At 33.6% G+C, this 17,866-nt stretch overlaps 1 protein-coding gene across 2 annotated transcripts in view; it reads right to left on the minus strand.

The window, feature by feature from the left end:
- Positions 1-3,887: 3,887 nt before the first annotated feature.
- Positions 3,888-17,866, minus strand: part of LOC121432076 (glutamate dehydrogenase, mitochondrial-like) — a 31,453-nt gene continuing 17,474 nt past the window's right edge. The window contains exon 12 of one of the 2 annotated variants that reach the window (XM_041629921.1): positions 3,888-5,747. In XM_041629921.1, the coding sequence (XP_041485855.1) occupies positions 5,628-5,747 (120 nt within the window). In that variant the 3' untranslated portion in view covers positions 3,888-5,627. Of the gene's footprint in view, positions 5,748-10,719; positions 11,115-17,866 lie in introns of those variants that run through there. The other variant, XM_041629920.1, reaches the window with a different exon arrangement.

Raw genomic sequence — 17,866 nt, forward strand, 5'->3', positions numbered from 1 at the left:
GGGGCATCAAGAAGTGATTTTTAAGCAACATAATTTCCTCTTTTTCTTTTCGGGGGAGTGTGGAGAATAATGGCAGAATATAATATTATTATGTATTGCCCTTAAAAAGTACACAAAAACGAGTATAGAATAATTGACAATGCAAACTTTTACATCCTGGTACATGACATCATCGGGGGCAGAGGCTAACTCAACTAGCATTCGATTTCAGGCACGCCCATTTTTTTTTCAACCGATAGAGGTTTCATGAGCCGTGTTATTACTCTCAAACAACAAACAATATGCAAGTATTTCATTGGCTTTTAACAAGTCAATGGTAAACACTGACCTATTCTGATTTCATGATATGCTACCCTGGTCCCGTGCATGAGCCAGAAAAAAAATGAGGCGGCAACACGGAATTTGGGGTCAAACTTCCCTTCTCAAATAATGATTTAAAAGAACAACATTAAAGTGAATTTTTTATCAAGGATCCACACACAATTATGTTGAGCATGAATAATAAACATGCATGATATTTTGCAGTGAGTGAGCTGATGATAACTAACCGTTTTTGTGATGTTTGTATTCATGATATTGGGTTGATATAGGGTTGAAATTTCAAATATAGCTTCATTATTATGTATACTGCATTTAAAAAATGTGTTCCTCTTAACATGGAAATGGAGAGAGTTTCTTTAATTGATGTCCAATGAAAAAAAAATATATATATCTAAAGAAACAAATTTATAATAGAAAAATAATTAAATTCATAAGAAAATTCAGTTCCCTCATACTACCCATTAACAAGGGAAATGTCTTTAAAACTAAACCAGGGACTCTGAATGAATTGAATTTTCAGATGCTATATTGTTCGATATACCCATTTCTTCGAATCGATTTGATGAGATAGCCTGTATGTGAAGTTATAATCAATCGCGTTGGGCAGTTTAGTGAAAAATCACTATTGTTCAACACCGCATTACAAAAAACAATATTGGGCGATATTCTTAGAATTACAGGCCTGTGATCTCCATTCGTTTTCATCGTTTTTTTAGTTTTATATTTAACCAACATTTAGAAATTAGACCTTATTGCTAACTAAATAGATTGGTTGAAATTTATCTCTAGAAGTTAAAACCGATGATGCCTATCACATGTATTTCTGCAGCCCCAAAGATTGCTGGTCCGACATTGCAACAAGAATCTGTAACCCTGGCCCAAGAGCCAATGTAATAGGTAACTTGTGAAAGTATGGATATAATTATGATGGTAACTTCAACATGGCGCTGAATGTAGACCAACTAGTTTCCACGGTAGTTACAAAAATGGAGAATTATTATCATATTTTTGTTGAAGCAAAAGTTATTTATGATGCGATTTCCAGATTGATTAACAGGAGAGCTAAAGTACCATGTACAAGAAGCCCAAAATAAAATTGGAAACAAATCAACATACCTTGAAATAGAGACTCAAATGATACAATGTGCGACTCGTCACTGGCGTTCATGGTCTATAATACACCATTTTGATCAATCTAACTGCCTTTTATTTATAATATTTTGTTATCAACAACTCTGAATTGTTGTTCACGGGTCCTCATTTTGTTCTCTCATATCAAGCTTGATTGCACACTTTGAATAGCAATTTCATTATTTTTTATCAAAATAATTGAGGCGGAACTAGTCAAAATTAAGAGCGTGCAATACAAAATACAATGATTGTTTACAAAGACAGGGGCGGGACCAGTGTATTTTGATGGAGAAGAGGGGGGATCCAGCAAGATCTTTTTAATGCGCCCCTTTCTTCTCTTCCCTTTTGATCCACTTTTTAAAAAACTTTCTTCACAGATATTTTTTTAGCGCGAGCGCAAAAAAGGGGGCACTCTCCATTATTAACAATGGGCATTTTTTTATTACGTGGAATGTAGGGGGGGGGGGGGGCAAGTGACCCCTGCCGCCCGTTTCCACCGCTCCTGATTCCAAATATAGTTCTTCTCAAGTAAACGTGACAAAAATATTAATGAATTGACTTCATCCGTCCCACATAGGCCTACTTCTATGTTTCCTCTTACATGTCTTTTCCATTCCAACTATATCCAGCATCTCCTTTAGCCCCCCCTTTTTTTTTTGGGGGGGGATGTATTTCCCAAATCAATTTTTCTATCTTCTCTCCTCATTCGAATCCTCCACCACATTACCTTTCTTCTTCGCATCACTTTCTTTCTAATCCCTACTCTAAATCTTCTTTTATTCCTGCTCCAGTCGTTCTTCTTCTTCCCCTCTTCCTTCTCATTTTTTCCCTCTCGAGACCAACCACTATCATTCTCTTATCATTTTGTCTGAATTGTTCTATTCCCCTCCAATCTCTTCTCCTGTACTCCTTCCCCAGTCTCTTATACTTCCAGCATCAATATCACTCCACCCCATTCCATCTAGGTTTCATACAGCCACAACAGGAACATGGCTCTACTTAAAAAAAAAACTACTTCATAATTAGGCCCCAAATCATCTGACCATTATTTCACTCATTCACATGTAATACACCTGTATTTCTGCATGTGGTGTCAAATTTGACTATGAATGTATCAGAGCTGGGAGTCAACTATGCTCTGAGTCAAAGTGACTAACATTCTGCATAATTCTGACTAACAAATTGCTTTATTCTCAGATGATGCCACATCATTCAGAGTCAAATTAATCCATAATCTAAGTCACTTGAACTCAAAGTACAATTGTCTCACAGTTGACCCCACTCAGAGTCAAATTTGACCCATGGAAATAAAGAGTGTGTACTCGAACCATGTAAATCAAAAGCAACAATGATAGGTTCACATCATAAACTTGAGACAGGTATGGCTGTTAAAGCTGGCATTGGCTTTAAAAAATGCAATCCTGCATACATGATAAGTGTCTTATCTCATCACAATAATATCAAATGAGACAACAATCAGATTTTCATTATTTTTAATAGGTATTTCCATCATATCTTTCAATAACACACACACTCACTATGTAGTGCACGTTTCATTACCAAAGAACATATTACTATGAGGGCAGCATTTTGTTACTGACCAAAAAGGAAAATTGATGGATTTTGGGCAAATTTGAGGGTGTTTCAAAAAGCTGTTGTGAACTTCTGAACAACTTTAAGAATGACCTGTCTCATTCTTGTGACAATATAAGGAACATCTTTTAAAAATTATGTGAATGGTAATACACATAAAATACACAAAAGAATTATTTAAATCTAAGCAGCTGAGAACAAACCAATCAAGATAAAATAGTTCCAATATTATGAGCTATATATAATTTCATTGACATATGCTAAAAGTATACTAAATATAATTTCATCAATAAGACTATAAGCAACTGAGGAATAGCAGATCAGGCTTTACGTACTATTCAGTTAATAAAATAAATATGCTGGCAAATGAAAGAGAAACTTGGAACTAATAGATATTTTATTTTTAGAACAAAAGGAAAAAGGCAGAGCAAAAGGTTTAAAGTTTCAAAATCCTTTGATAGAACTCTGGATATTGTGAACACAAAAGAATAAACTAAGGACCTTGTTCATTGTCTACCAATGCTATAACTGGTCTAGAATTCAGGGGTACACAGTTTAAATCACTGTATGCATACAAAAAAGACTGTAAATAAATAGGCCAGCTGTATGCATTTGCAATGCACATATATACCCTAAATTTAGATTAGAATCTGTGTGCATGTATACACAGAAACAATCCCAAAGTAGGGATTAAAACTACTGAATTCTGTAATGTTTCATAAGCTTTTGTCAAGCAGCTATCCAGTTCATGCAGTAGGCATTGGATTGACCCGACTGACCACACCTTACAATTTCTATAAACTTTTGTCCAATCGAACCACCCAGTTTCAGGATGTAATGTGTTAACCTGTTAACTACTGAATTCTCTGATTCCCATAGGCTTTGTGCAGGGATCACCAGGTTCCGGTAGGGAATAGGTTAACCTGTTAACTACTGAATTCTGTGATTCACATAAGCTTTGTACAGGGATCACCAGGTTCCAGTAAGCAATGGGTTAACCTGCTGACTACACTCTGTACTTTCTTTAAGCTTTTGTCCAATAACCACCTAGTTCCAGAAGGTAATGGGTTAAACCGTTGACAAATGAATTCTGTGAACACATATGATTTGTACAGGGACCTATATGCTACATGTTCATATTGTACACAACTTCACACCTTAAAAAAAAAAGATACACAAACAGGAATACCTAATCCCTTCTTGCTAAATCAAATTTTACATCATGAAGAACATTAATTCAATCATGAAAACAAAAATAGGTAAGAAGAAACCTCTATATATATCAAAAAGATAATTGATTTAAATCATACAATAAATCTTTCCAAATAAAAGACATTAAACTTATGTGCATTGCACACACTCAAACTAAATAAGACACAAGTTAAACGTAACATTCTTTGGGGTAGTTTTGTACTCTTTGTAAAGGCTGCTTCACACACAATATTCACATTACAGAGGAGATAATATTATAATTCAAAACAAATACGGCAATATTTTTCATACTCCAAATAACAACAGAAAAGCGATATTGGAAATAGACATATATTTCTTTTTTTATTGCTTCTTTCAAGGGTTCACATCATATATTCTGTGTGCAGCGTTCCACCACATATTAATTGTTGCAGTAATATTTCATTTTAGCTGATAAACAAAATATCATCAATTCATTCTATGGATTATTCATGTTCCATGATGAAATTTTATAAAATCATTAAGATTACTTGGTAACAAAATTATGTAATTGCAATTGGATATTTATCTTTTCTTTGTTATGATTTAATATACTAATCACTTTTTGCACCATATACAGCAATACACTCTGACTGGTAGAAATTGGAAACTGACGTTCTCACTGTCTCCCAGAAATCAAACCTACTAATTTCCCCCAAATTATGACAGCTCATACAGCTGCTCATGTATCTTGAAAGTTAAATAATATTTCATCAAGCTAGGGTAAGTTATGAATATTATGATACAGCACCAAATAACCTACCATACAATATTAAAAACACATTACATTTACTATGCAATAACATTAAACAATTCTTCCTTCACAATTATATACTTTAAATAGTGAAATGAAAAGACTTTCAAACTCACTGCTTGGTGTTTCAATGATACATGGCATTTCAACTAATTTAGACTATGATTACTCCTTAAAACATTGTTACCATTTCATAATATATTATAGGTTTGAAGTATCCTGCGATGCCAGTTTATGTAAAGGAGAGAACGACTAGATAGTGGGTTGTTGTTGTAAAAAGTGAAAGATACTTTTTCTATCTCAGCTCAAAATGTTTCAAGGATACATGGTAATTCACTAATTTGAATAATGATTACTCCTTAACATTGTTACCGTTTCATAATATATTTTAGGTTTGAACTATCTTGTGATGCAAGTTTATGTAAAGGAGAGAACGACAAGATAGATGGCTGTTTATGTTGTTGTAAAGTGACAGATAACCCAAACGGCAAAATGTTTCAATACATATTAATCAATTAGTTTCAGCTATATGATTACTCCTTCACATTATTACAATTTAATAATATATTTAAGGTTTTAAGTTTCTTGAGGGATGAGTTTATGTGAAGGAAAGACCGGCTTGATAATGGGTGGTGAAGATCTTCTCAATGGACGATACGTATGCAGCCGTTCGGATGTCGAGACCAAGGTTGTATGTCATCGCTGCCCTCATGATTTGCTGTACAGGAAAGACAATAAGAAGAAATACAAAATGTTAGGATGCAATCCACAAAATAAAACAAATACAGGTAATTTTGCCAAAGTCAAATCTTTTGGGACTCCGGAAATCTGTTCTACTTGGGAGAAAATTGAATTGGAAAAGGAATACAACACAGTTCTCATAATTTGGTATAAAAAATACTTGAATTGGATGAATAATCGACTTCTGAAAGTAGACATAGCTGGACACCAATATTCTGTATCAAAAGTTTTGAAAATACATCCAAGTCTGCATTATTTGACCTATGTGAATGTCAAACAATTTTACAGACTAGATTTGATAGTGTTCCATACACATAAGAATACATTGAATTTTCCCTTTTCACAATTTTCCCCCCTCATTTTTGAAGATTTCTTATATCATCACACTAATCTGATGGTAAACTATGCATATCTTATCTTAGTCCAATTTCTGTCATGGGGCTTTCACACTCAGTTATGTAAACATTTGTGACTGTTGCAATCATGTCCAAAATATATTATACTCCAATAGTAGAAAACATCCTGAACTAGTGTAAAAGCCTCTATTAAACATCAGACAGATATCTGTGAGCCTGCAAGATATAACTTAAGCGGAGATTCCTCTCAGTGTGATAACTTTCTTGTTGCTTTTAAACCTTAACAGGAATGCTTTAATTCTCTAATCCTTATATTAAGGTTCTATTTCAAAGCATTTTTACCCCTTCCATTTTTACCTGGTCCCCCATAAAGATACATGTTCAAATCTGTAGTAAATTTTAGTGGCTGCCAGTCTTTCAAAGAGTAAAGCCATCAACATCTAAAACATCTTTGTTCAAATATTTTCTATCATACGCTGTGCTTGTGAAGATGCTTCATATCGATGTACATATAACTGTTTTATGACTTTAAAGGAAACCAAAACCCAAGAAGAGAAGACTGAAAATGAGCATGTTCCCCTCCATTTATATTCATACATTCATAATTTTCTTTAAAATAGTGTACTTCTCTTTGTTTTCAAAGGACTTTGTGCAGATTTCCTGTAGAAAAACAGTATGACATCAATGGAATTCCATCCAGTTCGGGATGATCGGATTGATTGTTACTATTTGTATGATGGGGACCTGGGGGCATTTCATCAATATTTTCGTCCGACAAGTTGTCAGACCTGACAACTTTCCTGGATTCTGATTGGTTGAGAAGCACTGTTACTATAGTAACTGTTGGATAAAACAGGACTTGTCGGATAAAACTCTGACAAGTCCTTTCATGAAACGCTCCCGGATGTAATAATTGTTTTTATACTATAATAATCCATTTTAGTGCCATGCTTTCATGATCATGAATACTGTACTATCATACTGATATTTCCAGACAAAGATTTCTTGTAGGAGGGCACAAATCATCCAAATAATTGTTGCAAGGTGTGGTCAAGTGGTTACAGCATTGGACTCACAATCCCAAGGTTGTGAGTTCAAATCCCTGCTCTGCCATTGTTTCCACTTTAATAAAAAAGACCTGAAAGTACTATGTCGCCTATAAGGTCAGCCAATATGCCTTATTTAATAAGGTAAATGCTAACAATGTAATTGGTTATATATGTGCTTGGCGTTTACCAGCAAGAAGCTGTCATGCAGAGTTCCTATGGGAGTTACCATGAACAGAATCAGAGTTGTGTTATATGTGGCTATGCGGAGGGAACTGTATGGAAAGGTTTAAGAGTAGTCTGCAGGCAAAGACCCTTGTTTTTGCAATTCGCATAGTGCATAATGCAGAGTCTGAACATGGAGGTAGGAAAGAAACTTTCCTTCCTCCATGGTCTGAGGTAGTGAGACTATATTTACTATGGCTGACAGAGAGAGAGAGAGAGAGCTTGACATCTAGTCTTCATTCAAGACATTGGTATAAGTTAAAGTGTCAAGAGTCTGTGCTTGAAAACTAGTGCGAGAGTGAGACTGTCCATGATTTTCAAGTAATAAAAAGAGAAGGAAAAGAAAGGAAAAAAAGAGACAAGATGAAATCCAATAGAAAGGAAAATGAGGATTCAAAAAGGATGAATACAGTACTTCACAGAATTATAATTCCAACAAATGACAATGAAAAACTGGTAACATTGATGTTCTCTTAACCTAAAATACCCTAGTATTTACTATTGCCCAAGTTCGGCCAACCTTGTGATTATACACTTTGATGATGGGCCAATGGGGTAACAATAAAGATTTATAACTACAAAGAAACGAAAGAATGGTCCCACAAAAAGGGCCTAAAGCCATCAGTCCTCTGGTGGCTTACTAACAAGCATTCATGCTTTCAATCATTAGCACACAGGTAAACTATACACCAGCACTACAATATGTCCAAGGAAGACTATTCAGAATTCACAGGTAACAATAAAAAATAATAATTTACACACATTTTTTTCTTTGTAAATCTTTTATTTCTATGATCATTAATAGACATGATAAGACATGTTTTTGTGCCTCCAGCCAAATGGTTTTCAAAAGTATGAAACATAAATAATGACATCTACACGCCTTAAACCACATTGATTAAATATTTCATGATTGTGAATACACTCACCAGGAAAAACATATTTCATATTGCCTTCTATTTCATTCTAATCCACACAGGAATAAACTTTTGTATAGAATCCTTTCAAAATACATACATAAATAAACTTAGCTTTATATTAGTGACAATTTTGAAGACATTATGCAGTTGTTTTGGTTCGATACAAGGCGCAAGACATATTACAGCATGATCGGATATTCTAGGCATTTGTACACTTTTAAAAATAGACAGCAAATATTCAGATACACATTATCTAAATATAATCTAATTCTGCAACATTATAATAGGCTCAAGAGCAATCAGAAAAAATGGTATACTTTAGTTGATAAAACTAAAACGATAATTCAATCTTGTATGTATTTTATGGTGCAGCAGATCTTAACAGTGGTATACATACATTCTTTGCAGCATATATGGAAAAATTGGAATTTTCCTTTTTCCATTGGCAAAACAAGAATACCTTCAAATTACTGGAAAGTGAAAATCAGGCATGTCAGTTATAAAATAAACTCATGAACTCTATGTAGATTGAACAGCGTAGCTTGCGTATAAATATTTGCACTGAACAACTTTCACATGTATTACTCTCACCACCCCAAAGACAGAAATATACAAATCATTCGAAAAATCTAGCATGATTTGCACCGTTATGACCATGGATTTATATTTTGTAGAAAAAGCAGTAAAAAGTGTGACTGTCGATGATTTGTAAATATACAGATGTGATAATCATAGTTCCTAGCATTGTACTGTCGATGTACAATTTAATCATATTACTTGCAATTTTATATCAATTATTGTAATTGACATTCTATCATATTTCGTTTACAAGGATGCTTAAATCACAAAAATGGTGTAAAAAAGACCCTCACAGTATAACCCTTTCAAATAGTTTCACATTTAATACCCATTTGACATTTTATATGGTCACCTTTTCCCTCAGTGTAAATTAATCAGTGAAAATAGGCTAAAAAATGGAAATCCGAGTTGCAAATTTGGGCTAGAATTCATTACAGCAATCCCACGAGGAAAGCATGGGAATATGTCAGCTTTAGCACACATAAAAAATGGGGTATCCACAAAGAAGAAAATAATAGTCCCATAAAACAGGGATAAAAAGCAAATACGATATCAGTTACCTTTATATAATTTGTGCTGCTTGACAAGGCTAGGTGGATAAATACACCCAGTGTTAACAATGTTTTACTTTTAAGAAAGTCTTAACCTTCATTCTCAACACACAAAGAAAACTCGAAGAATTACCTCAAACACTCTGGCTACTAACTGTAGCCATCCATACCGATGTGACCCGATTCGACCCTAGTGACATAATGATATATGATCAGGTTGAGTTTTCTTTGTGTCGAGAGGAAAAGTTCAGAATTTTGTTACTTACTACTGACACAGATGAACTTTCATGATCAAATTTTATTTTTGTGATTTCTCTCACTGATTTCAGGCTCAGGTAATAGGAATCCCATCCCAAACACCTGTATGATATCATTTTAATATATTCATCACATTCGCTCTTTAGGGCCTGGTCTTACAAAGAGTTGCAAATGATTCATATCAAATTCAAATTGTGATCGATCTTAAATTCCTAAATCGAAATTTGAGATTGATTTGAAAATATTGCAACTCTTTGAGACTGGTCCCAGCTAAGACAATCATTAATGCATTATAAGAGAAAGTACAGAATAATTTGACATTATACTGAGCAATATTCATAAACTTGAAATACAAAGTGAGTCTTTGAAATTCAATCATTCATCACCTAATTTCAATAGTAAATTGGTAATTAATATTCATGATAGCACTACCCAGTATTAGCCCCTTAATATCAAAATAACTTTATTGAAATACACAAACATATAAAGTACATGTCAAGCCTTCTTGTAAGAACATCAACAACAACAACAAAGAAAATACCCTAAGAAATATTAAGCTAGTGGAAAACCATGATCAGTTGCCTTTTTTTATTTCAAAGATGTTCAATTTCCAGTATTAAAATGAGAAATTAGACTTCTTTAACCAGTGCTCTATGATCTGCATTCTCTACAGTATACCAAGTAACGTGCTAGTGCTCTGTCTAATGCTTTGTGTCTAAATACAGTTAATAAACCACATCTAAGCAGCCTGCAAGTGCATTTGTTTCTAACTACATCTTTGTGATTTATATGACAAGCCACGTTTAGTATTCATACCCCCCAAAAAAATTTAATAAATTAAAATAGATAAATATATAACTAACAATAATGATAATAAAATCATAATGAATAACAATCAATATAAAACAAAACAAAAATTAAATTAAAAAGTATATAAAAAACAAAATTAAATGAATAAATGATTGAAAAAATTATTGATTTAGTGAATTAAGGTAAGAATAAATAAATTAATACACAAATAAAATAAATCAAAAATAAACTGAATGAACAAATAAATAAATGTAGCAGAAGAAAAATTATCTTAAATGTAGCACCTAGATATCGTTCAAATGTGCTACAGTATATTAAAGTGCAAAATTATCATTATCATGAGAAAAACTCTGTGGTATAACTGCGACTCAAGCTCAGATTCCAGTCTACTACACAAACGAGGGTATTTTAAGATATTACAACAAACTCCAGGTGCTCCAGGTGAAGGTCACACTGCCATTCAAGGTCAAAGAGGTTTATCAGTTGAATGTCAGGCCGGCATCATGGTATGTAAGGAAGATCTTCTCAATTGAGTTGACGTAAGCCGCCGTCCTGATGTCAAGACCAAGGTTGTACTTCATTGCTGTCCTCATTATTTGCTGAAAGATAGAACATAAAGTATATGATAATTCTGAAGAATTTATTCAGTGTTAAATTTAATCCTTACATTCGGGTATCCCAAATATAATGGTTATCATAATAAGGATTTATGTAGTGCCATCTCAGAAATATCAATTCCAAATTACATGCATCATTACCCTGGCTTATTAACTTGAGCTGCCGTTTCCAGCGCTAAGCATTCAAAGAGTTAATCCTGCCAGGAACCCATTTACCACACCTGGGTCGAGTGCAGCACAATTTCTTGCTGAAGGAAATTACGCCATGGCTGGGATTTGAACCCACAACCCTCTCCTGAAAAGTATGGAGACTAATCCACTTGGCCACGGCGCTCCACATATAAAGTAGAAAATTGGTAGAAATCCAATGGTTCGATGATCTATTTTTTAAAGATAAGCCAAAGCTATGACGATTTTATTTTTTTTGGAACTGGCTTTGATAATCCCCAATCACATTTTAGTCAACGCCAGTGGTTGTATTACTTGGGGGATTTCTCATCACAACTTTCCCTTTTTTAACCCTATCTAGGCCCGGGGGGGGGCCTCCGAGGCCCCCCTCAACGAATTGCGCGATATTTTCGCCGTGCAAATTTTTTTGACCGCGCCGGTCGCTGACTTTTTACTTTCAAGTCTTGCGCAACTTTTGAGACCAATTTTGCGTCACCCGGGTATGTGGTTCCGAAATTACGCAACATTGTGTAAGTGCATGTCAGACCGAAAATGGCTCAAAAACGTGATTTCGTGTACAAAGTCAATGCAAATTGTGTTTTCAACCAAAATTCATAAATGTATGATTATTTTTAGTTTTGCTAGTCTAAATGTATTCATTTTATGCTTTTTATGATCACAGAAGAGTCCCCAACAAATTTCATTGAAAAAACAATGAAAAACAAAAGGTAAAAAAACAAAGAAATACATAAGAAATTGCAAAAAACAATATAATACATAAGAAAATGATTTGATATCACAAAGAGTTTCTATACCAAAAAGTAGTACATTTGGAACTTTGTTTAGGGAGTTAGAGGAAAAAGTATGATTTTGCATACTAATTACGCATAAATTAGCATAATCACTTAATAGCGATTCGCATGAAATAAATTACTATACAATCTTGTAGATTATGTCCCAGGCAACCCACGTGCCAATTTTCGGCGCGATCGCGCGGTCGATGGCCGAGATCTTAGGGGGGGGCCTAGGAGCCCCCCCCCCCCCGGCCATAGGAACTCCCAAAATACCCTGGACTAGATAGGGTTAATTCACTGCTTATTACTCTCATTGCATTTCAACTATTTCTTCATTATGGTATTCAAAAAGGTTTATGAGAATGCATGTAAATGAGGGGTGAAAATCACTGCAAAAATGAAAATATGAAAACATTCTTGCATTCATCGTAGTGGTGATACATGTATGGATGTCACTGACCATAAAATGATAAAATATCAAACATATTTAAGGTATAAACACACACACACAAAAACAGTAAATAAAAAACCTCCAACAATTCATGGACTGTTATATGCATAATGAAAGCACAGCATGTTTGAATAAAGCAAGTACATAAAAATACTAGCAGAGCAAAATAGCACAAGCAAGTTTGAATAATTCAACTTGGCTTTAAAAAACAGAAAACAATTAAAGAGAAAAAAAACGAAGAGGAGAAAAGGGTTGAAATAGAGATTCATAAGACAGTGTTTGAAAAAAAAATTTACAAAAGGTTGAGGAGATCAGTAAAATATCACCTTGAAGTAGTGCTTGAATGTGAAAAAAAAATCACTTAAAATATTCATGAGTAATTGGAAAAAATGTTGCTGGTATGTTTGTATTTTCTCAATGATTTCAATGCACAATACACAAAAAATATGTGCAAGAATGTGTAAATGCGACACATTTGGAATCAAATATACTCACATGACTACAATACACCATGTACATGACTTGTATAAGTTCGGGTTCATATTGTATGATATTCATCAACTTTAATAACCGATTTAATCAAATGAAAAAAAATCACAAAAAGTATGAAATTACACTAATGAGTGCTTACATGTAGTAACTACTTGAGCTTAACACTTTAATAGCACAATCTTTCTTTGTCATTGAAAAATTCTTTTGTGAAGGTACCCAATGATTATGTGTCTTAAATGATGTACAGGTAAATAGTTTGGACTAGATTCTATGGCCAGATTTGCAAGTCCTTTTTTAAACAAGAATTTTACAATCACCCCTCTTACACTGTGATATATTGTGTGAATGATAGAGAGACTAGAAAATTTTGAGAAATTGAGACAATATGTGACTTTAATTTTAGTGGTAGTGTCATGGCATAATCCTTAACACCAAATTAGGCATGGTGCTAAGAATAAAGTCACTCAGTGTTACCCTATCTATCATGTGATGTCTTAAGTTTGGTATTGAAAGCTTATATTGGTCTTAAGTCAATATCACAACCTTCCTTCACACCAAAATGAGACTGGTGCTATAAAAGATCAATGTCACTCAGTGGCAAGCTGTCATAAATGTAATGTTTAAGTCTGGTGTTTAATTGGCATCGGTCATAACCTTTTACACCAAATTATAAATAAGGCTGGTGGCGGAACTGAAGTCACTCAGTGTTTTTTCAGTTTTGTGTTGAAAGCTGGTGTTTGTAAAAGTCCACAATTACATCACCATCCATACCACCAAATTTGAAATGTGGCCAGTGTTGAGCTAGTATCACTGATGTGATTGATAACCTTTTTGATAAACTTGAATTTAACGCCGGGATTCCAGGTTCAATAATGAGCCTAATCAACACTCTCAACACCCACACTTAAAGGGGAAGTTCACCCTGAAGAAAACTTTGATGTAAAAATAGCAGAAAAAATAGTAAAAAATATTGGTGAAGGTTTGAGGAAAATCCGTTAAAGAGTAAGAAAGTTATTAGAGTTCAAAATTTAGGATTTGTGACGTCATAAACGAGCAGCTGCCCCATGTGTTATGTAATATAAATACATGAATTTTCAATTTTGTATGGTTCCTGATGACTTAATTTTGTTTTCTATTCATGATCGGGTGTGAAATGATTTGTCTATTGATATACAAAAGGTACAGTGAAAACCATTTTCAATTTTCTGAGAAAATGACAATTCATTGATTTTTTACCATTCGCTATGTAGGAATACTGCTCGCATATGACGTCACAAATCAAATAATTGAAATTCTAATAACTTTTTAATTATTTGATGAATTTTTCTCAAACTTTCGGCAATATTTTTAATTATTTTTTCTGCTATTTTTACAAAAAGACTTTTTTGTCAGGGTGAACTTCCCCTTCAACCAAACTTGAAGTGAAAAATGAAAACACACAATGGCTTGTAAATAAGATCAACATTAAATTGAAACTCATAGATGCTGCCCCAAAACAACAAGGATAGAGCAGGGACTGAAATTATTATCTTAAATCCCCATTTTCTGTAAAATATTCAAATGGAAGTAAAAGCTTGAAAGAAAATGCTGCACTTAGCATAAAATTATCATTGCCAGATTACAGTACATTTATTTCTATATTTTCATATTCATATAACAAGTCTACGGATTTGTCAAGTCATAATAAATTACATGAATGTAGATGAACTAGCATATGATTTAAGGAAATGGCTTTTCAATAGTGATATTTCAAGGTTGAAATCAAATGCATCTTTTTCTTTTCTTTTTTTACACCAAAATGAAAGCAACTTTTATGACGAATGGCTAAAATCTCTTTATGTATAAAACAAGTCTATGGATTGGTAAAGTTACAATAAACGGTTAGACTGAAGATGAACTAGCGAATGATTTAATGAAATGGTTTAGTGATATTTCAAGGTTGAAAGAAAATATATTTTTTTTTATTTAATATTATTTTATTAAAATGAAAGCAACTTTTATGATGAATGGCTAAAATCATGATCAGAATCAAATGAATGGGATGCCTATCTTTATAACAGAAATCAGGATGTCTTATGGTCTTATAGATATTCTTTTGTGATATCATACAGAAATATATTTTTATTATTTGAAGCTAAACTTTAAATTGAAAAAAAAGAAGGAAGACATAAAGGGCGAAAAAATGAATCTATTCACAAGTTTCCTTGTATTTTTATCATACATACAGCTTTGTGCCAGTATCTACAAAGGCCACCCCCCCCCCCAAAAAAAAAAGGATGTTCCAACTTATAACTAGAAAAAGTTAGGGCTCAGAATAAAATCAATGGAAAAGATTTTCATCTGAGCTTGTGATATCTTCATACATGTATTTCCTTAGGGGGAGATGCAACAATAACAATGACATTATTTAGGATTCAAATAAAAAGCTGGAAAATAAATATGTCTAATAAGTTCAAAAGGTGTACATCAAGAAATATTCAAAAATACATGAACTAGGTAGAAACTTGCAAAGCATGTTGTAAACTGAGTTAAAATAGACATGTATGAAGTTAGATATGGGCACAAAACATGGAGATAAAACTAAAATTCAAGAAACCAACATAAAAACTTTGATAAATTTCAGAACTGAGGGAATTCTCCTAACTTAATCAAAGCATAATATTATTGTCATGTTAATTACTTTTCTACCTACTGAGGCTACTGTAATGATAAATTGTACTGGACTGACTGGCCATTTACATTGCATCGTCAGTAAATTTATTAATAAAAAAAAACACATTCAAATCCTTATAGATATTTTGTGTTTAAAGATTGGATAATTGTACCAAACTGAATTAATCTTAAGAAATTTGAGTGTAATTGGATAAAAAATTTTAAGGCACTATTAATACCAGTAGTCCCTATTTCTTGGCATTTCATATTTTTAAACAATTTTAATGCTATTTGTTGTTAGTCCCATAAATGTATAGATGCAGAATGGTTAAATATGAATGCATGGATACTTGCTTTTACAGGGTGAACTGGTTTATGAAAACAAGGTTTAAATGGAAAAGAAAATCAAAACAAAAGAGATGAAGTAAAACATGGTCAGGTGGAAAAAGACTTATAAAAAAATCAAACACTCCCAAAAGAAGTTGACAACCAAAATGAAAGAATATTCAAACAATTTAAAAAAACTGCATGAATGGAATGAAATGTAAGTGGAAAAACAGCTTAAAAATATGATTATTCATGTATGTTGTTTGATTGATAATAAAAACAAATTTGATCTAGTGCTTACCCAGTGTCTTTGAGCTTGCGTGGACTAACAATTTGTACGCTCCACTTTGAGGTGACCGTTTTCTGCCGAATTGGATGACTTTTCCCTGGCGAGCCCTCCTTGATATTTCTGTACCCTTCCCCCCCCATCCCCTTGGAATACGAGAAGCCGGGTGAGTGCGCACGTTCCAACCCAATATTTTTTCCTTGTTCGTTTGTTTGTTGAAATGTATGTTTTCGGTGCATCTAAGCAATAGCATATGGCCTGAAAATGTCGCTGGCACTTCATTCTGATTCCCGCAAAAAGAAAACTATTCGATTTACTCAAGAAACATGTATGATGTGAACAAAATCTGCTCCTTTCTTGATAGAAACACCATATTTTTTAAGAATAGTCAGCTAACATTAAAGAAAAAGTAATTGCAGCAAACAATTTCATGACAAAGCTTTTAAAATCAAGGCTAATTACCACCATATTATTATAGATCTAGATCTGGTACATGCAAATCAACTCATCTTTGTGAAGTCATGAAATCTTAGCTGAAAACCAATAATTCTGATGGCAACTAACACAAAAAGGCATATGTGGGACAGTGCATTAATATTGGTTGGAAAAAAGGCCTCTCATTTTTTTTATGGAATTCCATGCTTATAATAATCTACATGTACTCTTAAAATCTATGCTACTACTGCTCCTTTAGGAGGATAGTTTAAGACACCAACAATCTTCTTGCTATAATAAGTTTTTGCAACAAACTGAAACATTGCTTGTTATTTTCTATGCTATTCAGTTTATTTGAAATAATCAGATATGCTTTTCACATTGCATTTCTGTAACCCCATACTATCCTTAACCCCAAACAATCATTTTTTGTTCAACAAATTTTCGGCATTACTCCTATTTGTTTGAGATCAGTATGCTCGATCTGTAATGAAAATCATAAGATTAGTATGCTCGATCTGTATGAAAATCATAAATCATACAGATCGAGCATACTAATCTTATGATTTTCATTACAGATCGAGCATACTGATCTCAAACAAATAGGAGTAATGCCGAAAATTTGTTAAACAAATTACAATTTCCTCCTATAAAAGCCTCTTAATTTACTATCTTTTTTTTGTTTCACTGTCTTACTTAACCCCATACTATTTGCTAAGCCGGGGTTAAGGAGTTAACACCTTAACCCCGGAATATCCTACAGCTTATGAATATTGATGATTGGCCACACAGTGTGACTAACAAGCAATTTCAACTTCTGTGATTGGCTAGCCCCCCTTTTCCTTAGCCCGGTTAGGTTTCACACTGCATCTCTAAGCACTGCAAATTGCTGGCTAACCCTGATCTTTGCAGGGCCAGATAGTACCATTTACCATACTATTTAACATGCTAGCCCACTTTGCTAAAACGTAGTGTGAAAACAAAGTGGGCTAGGCTTAACCCTGGGTAATTGGTGAGGCAAAGCCCCCCCCCCCCCCTTAGCAACACCTATTTCCCGGGGTTAAGGAAAATATGTGCAGTGTGAAAAGCATATTACACCACTGGGTGTCAAGTGTGTGATGTTTTAAAC

This window comes from Lytechinus variegatus, chromosome 18 (assembly GCF_018143015.1).
Source record: "Lytechinus variegatus isolate NC3 chromosome 18, Lvar_3.0, whole genome shotgun sequence".
Classification (NCBI taxonomy): domain Eukaryota; kingdom Metazoa; phylum Echinodermata; class Echinoidea; order Temnopleuroida; family Toxopneustidae; genus Lytechinus; species Lytechinus variegatus.